We start from the raw sequence: 14,364 nt of genomic DNA, 5'->3' as shown, positions 1-14,364 counted from the left end.
GGCGCCTGAAGGGATCATTGAAGTTCACGGAAGTAGGATGTAAACTTCAGAAACGTGACGTGTTTTGGTGTGAAAGATGTTTTAAACGAAATACACAAAAGATTTCGACATATTGTCATAGAAATGATATAGAGTTCCAACAATTCGATCTTCTTATACAGTTGTCTCCGGTTTTAGAGGAGGACTTGCAACAGTTTTTTCATTATGAAGTCAAATCCATTCACATGTCTTTCTTTCCAAAGAAAAACCTTTATTTCTGGAAATATCAGCAATTACCGGACGTTTATTTATTATTTTTTAACTTTATTATTTTTATCTAGTCACATATGCTCAGCGTATTATGTGAATCAGTTTGCCGTCCATATCAAAGGGGGGAGCGTCACAAAAGCGAATAATCTTGCAAAGGAATTTGGATTTATAAATCATGGACAGGTCAGTATTTTTGATTTCTTTGAGCAGATGATGGATTGAAGTAGTAAGCTTCTACTATATAAAAAGTTGTGCTGATGTTTGCATATTGAGTGGTATACAATGTACAGTAGATTAACTTTTTAAAAACATAAACAAATACATTTAGCTATGTCATAAAGTATAATTGTATACAGTGGACCATACATCAATGAAACAGCAACCAACAAAGAAAAAATACCTACAGACATCTCTCAGTTAGCATACCTACATTTTGTATCTTAGTGTTACAGTTTTGATATACAAAAAAAAATTATACATGTAATAAACGACTTTCGAAATCGTGCACTTTCCGAGTTTCCCATAAAATTTCCTATGTCCCCATGCTTATGTTATTACGTCTCTGTAAGAACTGATTGTTCAATGACGTTGTTTAGTTGTTTACACTGATTGAGCTCTGGTCAAAGGTTTAACTCATTAAAAAAAAATAACCCTAGATCAGTGTATTGAAAGCATGAAGAATAAGATTTTGTACAAATCTACATGTACAAAATGTACAGGTTTCCACTTTCCAGTAGTATTTTCAATTTTTACTGACATTTTAAGAAATAAGAATTTCAGACTTTTTGTAAAAATAACTAATACTATTTAATTAAAAATTCATTAAACTACAGCCATAACAGGGAATAAATATGAGAGAGCAACCCAGCAAGCATGTCTTTTTTAAAGATTTTTTATCCAGTTCCTGCCATGCCTGAAAACTACATGTACATGCTTGTCATGTGCACAGGTTTATTTGTACATGTATGTAATCTAATTAAATCTTGTCTTGTAAACATGACCACAATTGTTGATTTCTTTTGATGAACCTTATTGATTCAACTTTCAAATCTGATACCTCAGATGACAACAGTAATTTACATTCTGAGTTTAATTTTAAATTAACATTGTACATGTTTGGCTGCAACAATAAAATTAAAAGAAAATGAACTTTTAACAAATCATATTAATTTGTAATCTGTAGTAATAAAAGAGAGGCAAAAAATGCCAAAGGGATATATTCCAAATATTAAAGGATATTTTGAATGAGTTTATTGTCTCTAAACTCTGCAGACAAGCTCACAAAATGAATTACAATGTAAGTCGGTAGGACTTTATGTTTAATTTTTTAGTAAGAGACTTAATTATCACACCAGAACTCGGTAATATTAATCTTCTAATTTGAATTCAATGTAAAAGCTGTAAAAATTATTTCAAGATGCATTTATACAAAATTTCATCAGAACAACTGTTTTGCTTGTGTAGGAATCAATACTGATGATGTCACGAAATGACCTGTACATGTACATTGTATAAACATTGGTTACCATGATGCTCACCATTAAAAAAAGTCTAAACATACAATTTTTTAGTAAGAGGATTGTTATACATATAAAGTTATTGTATAAAATTTATCATGTTTATTACCTTAAGCTTTGCATTTACCATTTCAACATTTCAGGGGAAATTTCATGTGAGAATAATATTGATCATGAGGTCTCAATAGTCTACATGTTCATCTTTTTGTATTTGTCAATTACCAATTTGATTCTGTTATTACACACTTTTAACACAAGTTGTTTCCCTTTGTCAATTGAAGCCTGGTTCTATATTGTACTAAATGGGCTGGTGCCCAAGCAAAGCAGGATAAGTTGTATGTGAAATGAAGGCTTTTTATCTCAATTTTAATGAAAATAACTATTGATCATGTTGATATCAAAAGTTTTAGCTTGACAAAACATCAAATTTGATTAAAAGATTTGGAAAAGTTAAAGATTACACACATTGTCCACAGATTATTGTAGGAATGGATTTTAAGTTACAGGGTCAATTACAGATTGGCAAATATACTATTGTGACTTCAAATTGATGAACATTTTAGTTTTTTTTTGTTTTTTACGTTTGTACATGTAGCAAAATGAAACAAACTATCCACCAGAGTTCAAATAATACATGTGTTTATTTATTATACCTAACATGAATAGTTCATTCTTTTATTGAGATAATACATCACTGGTAGACCTATTTGGAAAATGCCCGCGATTTTTGGCTAATCTCCGCGAAACGGATAATAATTAGAGGTTCATCGTAAATTTGCTGTATTACAGAATATTATGCATGTTATCCGGAGATTTTCCGTGTCGGCGGGAATTAGCCGTTTGTCCGATAAAACGGGTGTGTATTGAGTCAGTGATAGAACCAGTGATGCGTGAGCGACGGTTATTAATAGATCGTTGTACATAGATGATTATAGAATCCGTTATGCGTGAGCGACGGTTATTAATAGATCGTTGTGATATATACAATGTTTACAGTCAGATTAAAAAAACTATCTTACTTCCCTTTTCGGTCGAGATAAAACGGTGTTTTTGATAATAAAGTTACTTACGATATAAATATCAAATGTTGTCATTGTTCATTAAAGAAAAATCTATTTTAATGTGACCAATGAACAAGATGAATACATGTGTTATCTTTGCAAAAGACAACTACAATTTTTTTAATATATGAATGGAAATCGTATTTACGTTAAAAAACGTAAACTAATCTACTATTCATGATAGATTCATAATGTGAATCGATAGTTTGGGTCAGAAACTTTGTTCTCACTTTAAAAAATTCTTCACAATTGTCATGTTTAGAAAAAAAATCAGTCCTTGTACTTATAGAGTCTCCGGAAGATACCGTAATCGGGCAGGATGTCAAACTGATCTGACACTTGTCCTAGTGTATTTAACACCTGCTGTGATATTGCTTGTGCAATACCAGTGGAAGGTCGTAAATCAATCTGTACCCGATTGATCAGAATTTAATTTTACCTGTACATATATTTAGTCGTTACGGAGGATATCATAGATACATGTTATATATTGTATTGTAATTAATGAAGATAATTTAAATATATTATATAATAAAGACCTATTTGCATATAAATCGAACATATTCATTCCAACCAAGAAGGTTTGAAATTGAAAGTTTTCAACAAACTTTTGATAAAATCTTTCCCGTAAATTACATACGAGTCATTGGTTTAGGCCAAAATTAAAATTAAGTTTGTTTCCCCTTACCCGACCGACCCACTAAAAATCCGCCGACTGAAATAATTTTTTCGAAAATCACGTTGTTGTTTTTTTTTTTTTTTTGGTTTCGCTGAAAAGTTCGTTTTTTAATTTCGTTTCCTTGAATGGTCCGTATTTTCAACATTCCGCGAAATCATTGTCGCCCGTGTGTTTGCAGCAAAGGGTAAACAACGTATGCAAGGATACTGAAATTGGAATGGAATAATGTTTTAAATAAATGCATCCGAGCAATCGTAACTACTCTGCCATTCTAGCTACGCCTCCAATAACAAAATACGTAGCGAGAATGGCCGAGTAGTTACGATTGCGCATCCGAGCTCACCCTTGAGCTTAAATGTTAGGCCCGGTGTTTCTGCCGTGTTTGTGGTAAATCCCTGAGTTCGCCTTCATCAGTGGTCGACTCAATAAGTTGTATATTGGCGTGCTATTTATGCTATTTTGTTTCATTTCGTATGTTATATTGGACCATACACCAGTTGTCTTTGGATAAAATAGTAGTTGATTTTTTTCGAGCTCAGTATCATATTGTGTTGTGAAAAGTCGAGATGACTATACCAGCTAATTCTTTGATAACAGTTCTTGTAAGTTTTTATGTCGTTTATAAGCTATAATGGGCTGATGATTAAATATGGTCACACATTCAGGGTTTTGTGAAATAAGATGCCAGTGTTTTATTATTATATTTTTAGTTTCTGTATAGATGGGTTGAATTTTGTTAACATTACTAGCGGTTGCTCCCGTTTCGCTGGGCGATGTGTTAGCAAGTTTTCCCTTTCTGTATTTTGTGTTTGATAAAAAAAAATCGTTGATTTCAGATATTTGATATCCTCGTTTGAGCTTCTTACTGTTTTTTTTAAGATCAGTTTTGCTGCTTGTGTTTCTGGGATACCTCAATACTTCACCCTTGATAAATCCTTTCAATGAAAACACTTTTTGGGTGTGAGCTGTGTCTGTGCAGATATTGATATGTTTCAGTTGGTTTGATATTGGTTTTAATGTCTTGTATCATACTATGCCTTCGTTAAAGAATCTTTCTCCTTTGTATAATTATGACAGTGTCTAAGAATATTGTTTCATTACAGGAAAATACGTAGGCGAACTTCAACTATCATTATCATTTTGTGTCTCTGTGTTGAAAGCATTGTAAAATGTGTTCAAGAATTAACAAACATTGTAAGGTCTGCTAACTCAGCGAATGCTGATCCGCACATAGGCACGCCCAAGGTTTCATGGTAAAGTTTATTGTTAAAAATAAATTCATAGTTTTCTAGAATAAGCCTTAATAGGCATAGCCATACTCGCTTGGATCACGGTTTGTGGCTTCTAGTATTTCCTTAAATGAAAAACAAGTGTACATATTTTTTGCATCGAATGTTACTAGGTAGCAGTCTCATTGGGGTTTTATATTTTCAATTGAATTAATAAAAATATAAGAAAAATATAGAACCGTGTCTCAATTTATATGTGGTCTACTCTAAGTCACAAAGACTTATATATTTACAAACATTTTCTAGTCTGAAATTGTAAGGTCTTCTAGTCATGCATAATACGTTATACAGTATGTTGTTTTAGTATCAATAAAGTTCAATTTGTTGTTTTCCTGTGTGTTAGATATATTTCAGGGATTTTCTCTAAAAAAAAAAAAAAAAAAAGCCTACCTACCTACCCACTTCCAAAATGGTGGGTAGGGTAAGGGGAAACAAAGATATTTTTAATTGCGGCCTTATAGTTACACATTTGTAACCCTTCTAACGTCTTATTTCTTTGTGCTATTAAAAGAACTCAAAATTTTCCATATCAGATCACATTTCGTACGAGTCCTAAAAATTATAATTGAATAATCTTCTATTTTCCTTTCGACACCACGTTCCCCATAGGAGCCTCAAGATCTAATCATACCTGTCAATCATTAGCCACAAGTTGGTCCGCCAGATAGATCACTCGTGCTTTCTATTATGACATCGTTGAGAAGTTTTTGTAAATTGATTTGTGATATAAATAAAGTGATGTGAAGTTTATTTTACGGCCGATCAAAATTTGATGTGATTCGATTTTTCTTTTACACAAAGAGGTTTTTTAATATGTCATAAAATACATGGAAATAAAACATTTGAGTTCGTTTTTCCCGTAAATATATTCAATAAACCAAAATTTATTTCAAAAGGTAAACATTTATAATAATTACAAAGTTATAATTTGATTTTTATTTAAGTCGGTTAATGGAAACAATAAAATGACAACGTCTTTGCAGAAATATTAATCCAGACATTAACGTACTTAGACTGTCCATTTGTTCCACTGTGTAGGACAATTTATTCACGAACTACATCATTAATAATTACTAATATAACAGTTGCTGAAATGTAAGTTGTATATTATTTATTTTTTTACAAACATGCGTTTTGGTTCCGTTCAGATTTGCTATTACAGCATGTGTAGATTCCTTGATTTTCATCTAGTTTCAGTTATATATATACTAGTTCCAGTCAGTATAGGGCTAATCATTTTGCCTTCCAACAAAGTCAACAATTTAGCATCGGACGTATACGTGACTGCGTATTTATACATCTCTATATGTTATATCTGTAATGGACTCCTAGTATGTTGTCCTTTTAAAGTTGGCTATACAACATTGGCTGTACTCATTGTTGAAGGCTGTACAGTGACCTATAGTTGTTAAGTTCTGTGTCATTTCTCTTGTGGAGAGTTGTCTTATTGGCAATCATACCACGTCTTCTTTTTTTATAACGTACCCGTTTTAATAGCAATGTTATATTCAAAACGGATGAGAAAACCCCATGGATGACAATTATCTATATCCATGTCAAGTGGGGTTAGGTAATAGGAGCGGAACTTATTGATTATGTATGTTTGTGAGGGTCTGGATAGGATTTATAGAAGAATAGAGAACACAAATGGACAAAAAGTGCACAACATAGGACCAGAAAAGTAAAAAAAATAGCTGCCAAGAAAATAAAGAATATAGAATAATGAGAAAAAAATATGAAGAATAGAGAAAAACAGATGACTAACAAATTAAAAGACAATTAGGATTGAAAGACCCCCCCCCCCCCCCCCAATATTCAAGACCTTCGTATGTGTTCAAAGAAAATCTGCATACGTTATAGTTCCTTGCTAAAAAGTTACGTTCTCAAAGGCTTTAAAGGATTATGTACCCTTGTGTTGATTAAATGCTAAACATATGGATTTTTTTTTAGAAAATCCACAGCTTTTCCCTTGTACTGTCATATTTGGCGATTCGATGCTTTATTGATGAAGGATTATTGCATTCAGTGCTAGCAATGATTTTTTTAATTGAGTTATATATGTTTAAAATATTATAACAAAAATAAAATGCTTCGGCGCTGAGCGCAGCCTGATATGACCGCAGAAGTTGAACCATGAACAGTTGGGGCAAATTTTGACACAATATTCAAGCTTATTACTGTCTGAATTAGGATTGTCAGGGGTTAAAAAAATGTGTTACAGCTCACTAGCCCAGGACTTATTGGTAGCAGGATTTTACTAGCCCTGTTGAAAGAGCTGCTAGCCCATCAAAACTGACCTGCTAGCCCGAGTATACCTTTCAAATTTAGAGTGGATGTCCCTTGTTTTGAATCCGGCATTATACACGGTATTTGATTAAATAAATCAAATGAATTTTTGTTTTATTAATTATAACAGGGGTCTCTAGACATCTTTTTGGATATCCCTTGTACTATGGGTTGTTAAATATTTTCGGGCACAGAAAACATGTTCATTGATATTGTCATGTTAAACCAGTGGTTCAGTTCGTATATTTGTTGTTCAAACATACAAAGCAGACTTTTTATCAGCGAGATCGGGAAAATAACGGCAATATTCACAAAACATCATCTCTTGTTTATCATCAGTAACAGTCGACCTTGCCCATGGGGAATCTTTCTGTCAATGACACTATAAATGTTTTTTTCCGCTTTTCCTGGTCGTATTTGGCATTTTTGGGATAAATTTTCAGCCTCATTACCCCCTTCATCTACCGTCTTTCGTTTTAAAACTGACAAAGTTCCTGTGGTGGCCGTACTAAAATGTTTAGAAATAATTTGTGCATGGTTTCAAGCTCAAATTAACAGCTGTCCGACAAGACAGGTCAATATCGATCATTACATCATACACCCAAGTACCATTAATTGAAAATCTCGGCATAAGCAATGTACAATACCCCCTGTACTGAGAAATTGATATTGAAAGTACGTGAATTGCGATCAATACATGATACCGGTCCACCCAGAGTTAGTTGTTCTATTTTTAAGACATGTACAAAATCGGTTCAAATTCTTGGAATCCCGGATGACGTACGTAATTGAATCTGATTGGCTAAGATAGAATAGCGATGAGGGGATTTTCCACTAACTATTTTGGAAATGCCAAGAATTGTTTGTTACTAGTCCGTCGGGCATATTCGGTTACAAGTTTTAATTGCCCGAAGTGTAAAAGTCTAGTCCCGGATTTTTTAACCCCTGATTGTGATCAAAATTTTGACATAATATAGGTTTCTGACACAAAACATGTGTAAAGGTCTTTCAAATCTATTGGGCAATACTGTGCAATTAAAGATTTCTTCTTGAAACTTTTGAAATATTTTAAAATTTGAAAAATTTTGAAAAAAAAATTAAATCCCTTTTAAAAATTTGGAAACCTGCAAACTTTTTGAACTCACAACCCCCCCCCCCCCCCCCCCCCCGCCCTTTGGAGCAATAACCTCAACACTTGATCCCAGTTTTCCTTTGTAGTATGGAAACTTGTAGTACAATTTCAGAAAGATCCATACAGTGACTTAAACACAAGTTATTGTCTGAAAAACTAGAATAACTAAAAAAATGTTTTTTGGCCCTTTTATGGCCCCGAATTCCTTCATGAATGGGGCAATTACCCCCAAACTCAATCCCAGCATTCCTTTTGTGATATGGAACTTTGTGGTACAATGTCAGAGAGATCCATACACTTACACACAAATAATAGTCCAGAAACTACAAATGTGTCTTCGGACGACGTAGACGACAACAACCACATCATACCATTATACGATCCCCCCCCAAAAAAAAAATTGGAAACGTATAAAAATCTCGGTCTTAAAATCTGTGGATTTTCTAAAAAAATCTTGGTTTTATTTTCACCAAATTTTCTTTTTCTACTAAATTCAATTAAACTATAAATAATAATGCTTTGCACGAAGTTTCCCCTTGGTATATGTACAAAATGGTCCATCTCTTTTTATAAATCTGGATAATTTCAGAAAAGGTATCAAAATTCATAGGGACTCCTGGAGACAGGACAATTTTTTTCAAGCCCTCTCCCTTTTCTCCAAAGTGCATTATTTTTTTTGTTTTCTGTTAAATACCATTATTTTGGCGTTTCTGTATACTATGAACATACATTTATTATCAATAAAGTATATTTGATATAAACTATCAATTCCAAGTTTCTTCTACACGGCGATCACTGCTAAATTGATTTCTCCTAAAATAACCCAAACAGTAGAATCATAAGAATAGATGACAAATGCAACTATGCATGGAACCTATAGAACACAGAGTCATGATGATTAATTTATTATGGAAGGAAGAGAAGCGACTAACAAAATGAGGTCTTCTCGTTTAAGTAGTATAGATAGATAGATAGATACTATAAGTCGGAGAAGCTTTTGTAAAGAAACATAACAAGCTATACACAAATTCATAAACATCACATAAGTACATCCTTAACCAGGCTATATATCAAGTCGACAAACATTGGAAATGAATGGAAAAAAAAAGGATGAGATGTGAACAAAAAAAAACATAAATTCCCTGCTACATATATAGATTGCTTTAATGCATACTTATGGTCGTGCCTTTTTCTCTCGATTTTATGTACGTATATTTTGGTATCACACAAGTTCATGATTTTTCTCTGACTGTTTATAACTGCGTTACACTAGATCCAATGATTCTTATTGATTTTAACTTTAATTTTCACAATTTGTGCATGTTATTACCTCACTGTCCAGGTTGGGAGAGGCCCAGTCCTATCCTATAAAGCAAAGGATATAGATTTTCTCAGTCTTACATTCCAGGATTGGTGACCGCATGAGGGTTGAGCTATCTCAAATAGGTTTAAACCCTCCTCATTCTATGACTGTCCTGGCAAGTCAGGAGCTTGTAATTTTTAAAGGTGTTGTCTTTTTAATTTTTCCAAATTATGTCATGTCGGGGCATTTTATAAATTCTATATGGTATGAGTTTTGCTCACTGTCTGAGAAGGGCCGTACGGTGTCATACAGATCCTTAATTTCGAGTTCTTTGTTTTCTTTTTAATTTTTAAATTGATGTCCAGTGACAAATATTTCTCGAGTCATGTCATTCAGGCAGTATATAAAAAAAATGAAAATTGTTCATGCGAGTCGGTAGGAAATAGACTCCCTACACTCTTGTTTTAAAGAATATTTATTTTATTCAGTTATCTTGAAAGACAATATCTACTGCAGTTAAATGAAGTTGTGATACTGAGAATTTGACTGATTAGATTTTATTTTCAATTGCCAAAGTGTGAAGTGGTAGAGCCCATTTCTGTAACCTTTATTTGTTGCCTTCTGTGTGATAAAATTTAGTAGTTTTGAACCTACTGAGATTTTAATAACTTATTTTCAAATGATGGAACCTTATCAAAATGTTTGTCAATTAAGATAAATTAAACATGGTGTTAACAGTCAGCAAACTGTCACACAAGAAATATATTTAATGTCCGAGAACATGTAAAATAAACTACCTTTGTGAGGACATTGAATAAAATGTGTCGCATATTTCTCAACTCCTCTTCGTGCCATGTCAACAGAATTTTAATTTATACCGTCTTAGATGACAATTTATCAGAGGCTGCTTCAATGGTATATATGCATAATATAAACTTTATACATAAATCTCATTTCGAATGTTGTCTTTTCGTCCTCCAACATTCTTTGTCAAAATCCGGGATTCGCACTCTACTGTTTTGGAGTCAGAGATACATCTATAACCTTACACAGGTACACTGGCTAGTAAAGGGACAATAAACGGAAGTATAAATTGCCCCAGGTATTTTAAGTCGTATATTGAGTGTAATGTGTACACCGCCACGTGTGAGTGATTTCAAAGATAATCAAAATGATGTAATTCATGTAGTAACTTCCATGCAGCTACGCATCATCGCACGTAATATTGGACATCGCAAAAAAACTAGAATTTTTTATGTGCCTTGTTAGATATTTAAAATGATATAACATCCAATGAAAAAAGAAATGTTTAAGATGGATATTTCTGATTTTCTGGTGAATTAAAAATTCCATAGAATATCTGAAATGATTTTAAGGAGCATGCATCTCGTTTATCTGATACTAAGTGAGTACAATAAGTCAGCGTGTTAAACTATTAGTGTGTTTTGTCTTAAAATGTGTAGCCGTGTTATTTTGTTCACAGAACGAAGGGCAAATTGAAATTGAAACAAAAGGAAAATAAAAAAAGTTATTACCGTACCATAAGTTGACAAATAATAAAAATTAAATATATTAATTACCTATTCCGGCACACATGAGTTCAATTTATTAATCCCACAAGGGATACCAGCTACCAAGGAGACATTTCATATATCGGTACTCAAATCACTTCAATATTTTATTTCTCCGCGTGTATACCTGATGAAGTCTCGATTATTTTACAAAGACGGAGTAAGGATTAAAAAAAATAAAGGAAGTAAAAAATATATCATTTATAAGCTAGCACACCAGTGGCGGATCCAGAAATTTTCATATGCACTGACTGCCTAAGAGGGGGTCGCTTCAGTCATGCTTCAGTGATTCCCAATACATGTATAATCAACCACATTTTTTTTCAAGAAAAGGGGTACCTGGCCCCCTCTAAATCCGCTTCTGTCACACTATTCCATTAGTACTTTAAAACTTCTTGCACGGTGAACTACTATTAAAATTAATTCGTAACCAGTCACTTATGCCCACCCCCCCTTTCACTTATTTTTCATGCTCATCTTTTCCGTTTGTAGGAAGGGTCTAAAATGCCTTTAATTTTATGTTTTATTATTTATGAATTAAAGAACAGTTTCATTTAGAGTTAAAACTATGTCCGACACTCCCTTTATCTGAAAAAGCTTTCATTATTTAATAAAAAAAAGTTTTATCTTATCTTATCCCGTTAGTATAGAAAGTCCCTTTAGTCTAGATTTTTAGTTTATTGAAGGACCTTATTGTCTGATTTTAAAAATATACCTTAAATTGTAAAAATATTGGAATAAGCTCTCGCCGCGATATAGCATTTTTGTGCTAATGCAGCGTAAAGCAAACAACAATCAATAGAAAGTCCCTGGATTAACTTAAAATGGTCATTCATTCTCTCTCATTGATTATCCAAGTTTATCTAATCACTTGACTATGCACCAATACCCTAAAATTTCATTACACAAGGACACCTGTGGTACAGCAAGGATTCGTATATATAAAATTTAGTTCGTTGTACGTTCATGGATATTCATGACATGTGACCATTTGTGTGCACTTAGAACTTGACGGTCATATTTCTGACCATCGATCAGATCGTGCAAGGGCTGTGTAGCCAGTCAAGGTCCTTTCAAAATTCCATATATATATCTGACTATCTACTCGCGCTTTAGCCCAAAGAAAAGACACGTGTATTCTCGGATGACGTAAGGAGAATTAGTATTTGTAATTATGATATTGTTATTATATATAAAAAAAGAAGATGTGGTATGATTGGCAATGAGACAACTCTCCACAAGAGACCAAAAATGACACAGAAATTAACAACTATAGGTCGCCGTACGGCCTTCAACAATGAGCAAAGCCCATACCGCATTGTCAGCTATAAAAGACCCCGACATGTTCATATTAATGATCCACTCTTTGAAACCTAACCTTAGTATGACGAAAGTGCTATATATAACGAAAACAGCGGAGAAATGGATTAAATAGACTTGCTTTATTGTATAAACTAAAAAAAGGTCGGAGTGGAACTAACCCCGAAAAATTCAGTCTCTCTCCGTAATCGATCTCTTCTATATACTTGTTAATGAAATAATCGTAGATCAGCGGAATATAACGACTGAATTATTCGGGTAAGTGAAACAAGTAAATAAAAGTCAAAATTAACCATATGTAGTTCCATAAGGAGGGATCTGGACAGCCTGCCCCTAAATCAGCCTCCGAGTTGAGACAGAGTCATACGTATTGACCTTTCTTGGCGCACACACGGTTTTCATTGCCTATGTGTTTTTTTGTACAAATAAATAATTTGATAATTAATATGCCTTCAATCCATTTTCTTGAGACATATTACACGTACATGAATCATGAATTTTCTACGTTTTTATAATTTTGAACACATAGTATGCCCTGGGATCTGACCTGAAATATACATGAAACATTGAAAATTCACGATAGTAAGGTATATAGGAGCAAAATTTAAATTCAAAGGGTTAGGGGTTTGTTCTGAGTCGGAAATAATTCGGAACACAACGTTATTCCCCACTGCCATGCACCAAACATTTTTTTCTTGAAATAAACGGTATGGGGAATTCTGGAATTCCGATTTTTTTTGTCAACTGCCAGACCACAATATTTTTTTCTCTCATCAAATTGGGGATCAGAATATGATCAGAATAGGCCTCCAGATTTCTTTTGGAAAATTTGGTGTTCACCCCAAGAACCGGGTTGGCCACAACATAACAATTTCAATTTTATTTACAATTTACACGGTGTGCATATGTTTAAGTATGTTTAAATGAAGATATTTGCATATAGTTTAGGACTTTATTCATTATAGGTTGAAAAATACAGGCAAAGTTCAGATGTTTATGAAGTGTTATATATTTTGACTTTTGTGAAACCTTAACAGAATAGACAATTGGGGCAAATCTGATGAAAAAAAAAAAACGAAAATTCCTAGTAACAAAAAATTAACCCACATAACAGCAATTGAAATCTCCTCCCCAAGAAATTGTACCTCAGGACCTGTATAATGCTGGAAGTATTTTAATATGCCTTTGGAACACCCTTTTAAAAAAATGGGTATGGTTCTCCAGGCCACGGCTTAGGTAGCACTTCACAGTTAGAAAATAAAATTAAAATTGAGCCACAGAATGTCTGATAATCTTCCAATCCTGGCCTTCAAATACATTAGGCCAACTGTACTAGCACCCCCTTTTTTCTGAGAAACCCTGGCTAGCACACCCTTCCTTTTTTCAGTGTCTGGATCCGCCCCTGACCGATACGTAGTACTCAACTATGATCAACTGTAGGTCATAATAACGGACGAAATACGTAACGTAAATTAATTCAAGCGTGAGGGGCCCCCATATATCACGGCTAAAATTGTACTTAGTTTGTCCTTTTATACAACCTTTTGGCAAGTACCACCATCCGAGAAATCAGTTACCACGATCTTTCAAAATTAACATGAACAGTAACCATCATCAACGTCCTTTTTTTTTCACTCTCTCTATTTTCTAAGTAATGTACAACTGTTTACGCTTGTCAGCAGTGTTTATCATTGTTTTCATTAGTTTACAAGTTGTGACCTTCGAAATTGTTTTATTCAATGTTCCTATAGATTTTTATGGTAACTCCCTGTGCCCCTAAAAAACAAACAAAATAAAGTGTCCCTCCCACAAAATTTTACACTTAAACGTTGATTTGAAAAAAAAACTTGATTTTATAATTTTGGTTATCAATTGAAATGAACCTTCTAGAGCCTCAACCTAACGCGCACAATAATGTCAATCATTACACATCAAATTTAACCCTAAATTGACATTC

General features: G+C 33.4%; 1 protein-coding gene across 4 annotated transcripts in view; it reads left to right on the top strand.

The window, feature by feature from the left end:
- The window catches only part of LOC127735189 (furin-like protease kpc-1), a 71,857-nt gene continuing 57,493 nt past the window's right edge, over window positions 1-14,364 (top strand). For 3 of the 4 annotated variants that reach the window (XM_052245308.1, XM_052245310.1, XM_052245311.1), the window contains exon 1: window positions 2-432. In XM_052245308.1, the coding sequence (XP_052101268.1) occupies window positions 205-432 (228 nt within the window). In that variant the 5' untranslated portion in view covers window positions 2-204. Of the gene's footprint in view, window positions 433-14,364 lie in introns of all 4 variants that reach the window. The other variant, XM_052245309.1, reaches the window with a different exon arrangement.

The sequence above is a fragment of the Mytilus californianus genome, unplaced genomic scaffold (genome assembly GCF_021869535.1).
Source record: "Mytilus californianus isolate M0D057914Y unplaced genomic scaffold, xbMytCali1.0.p SCAF_3, whole genome shotgun sequence".
Lineage (NCBI taxonomy): Eukaryota > Metazoa > Mollusca > Bivalvia > Mytilida > Mytilidae > Mytilus > Mytilus californianus.
This window is presented reverse-complemented; position numbering and strand designations above follow the sequence as displayed.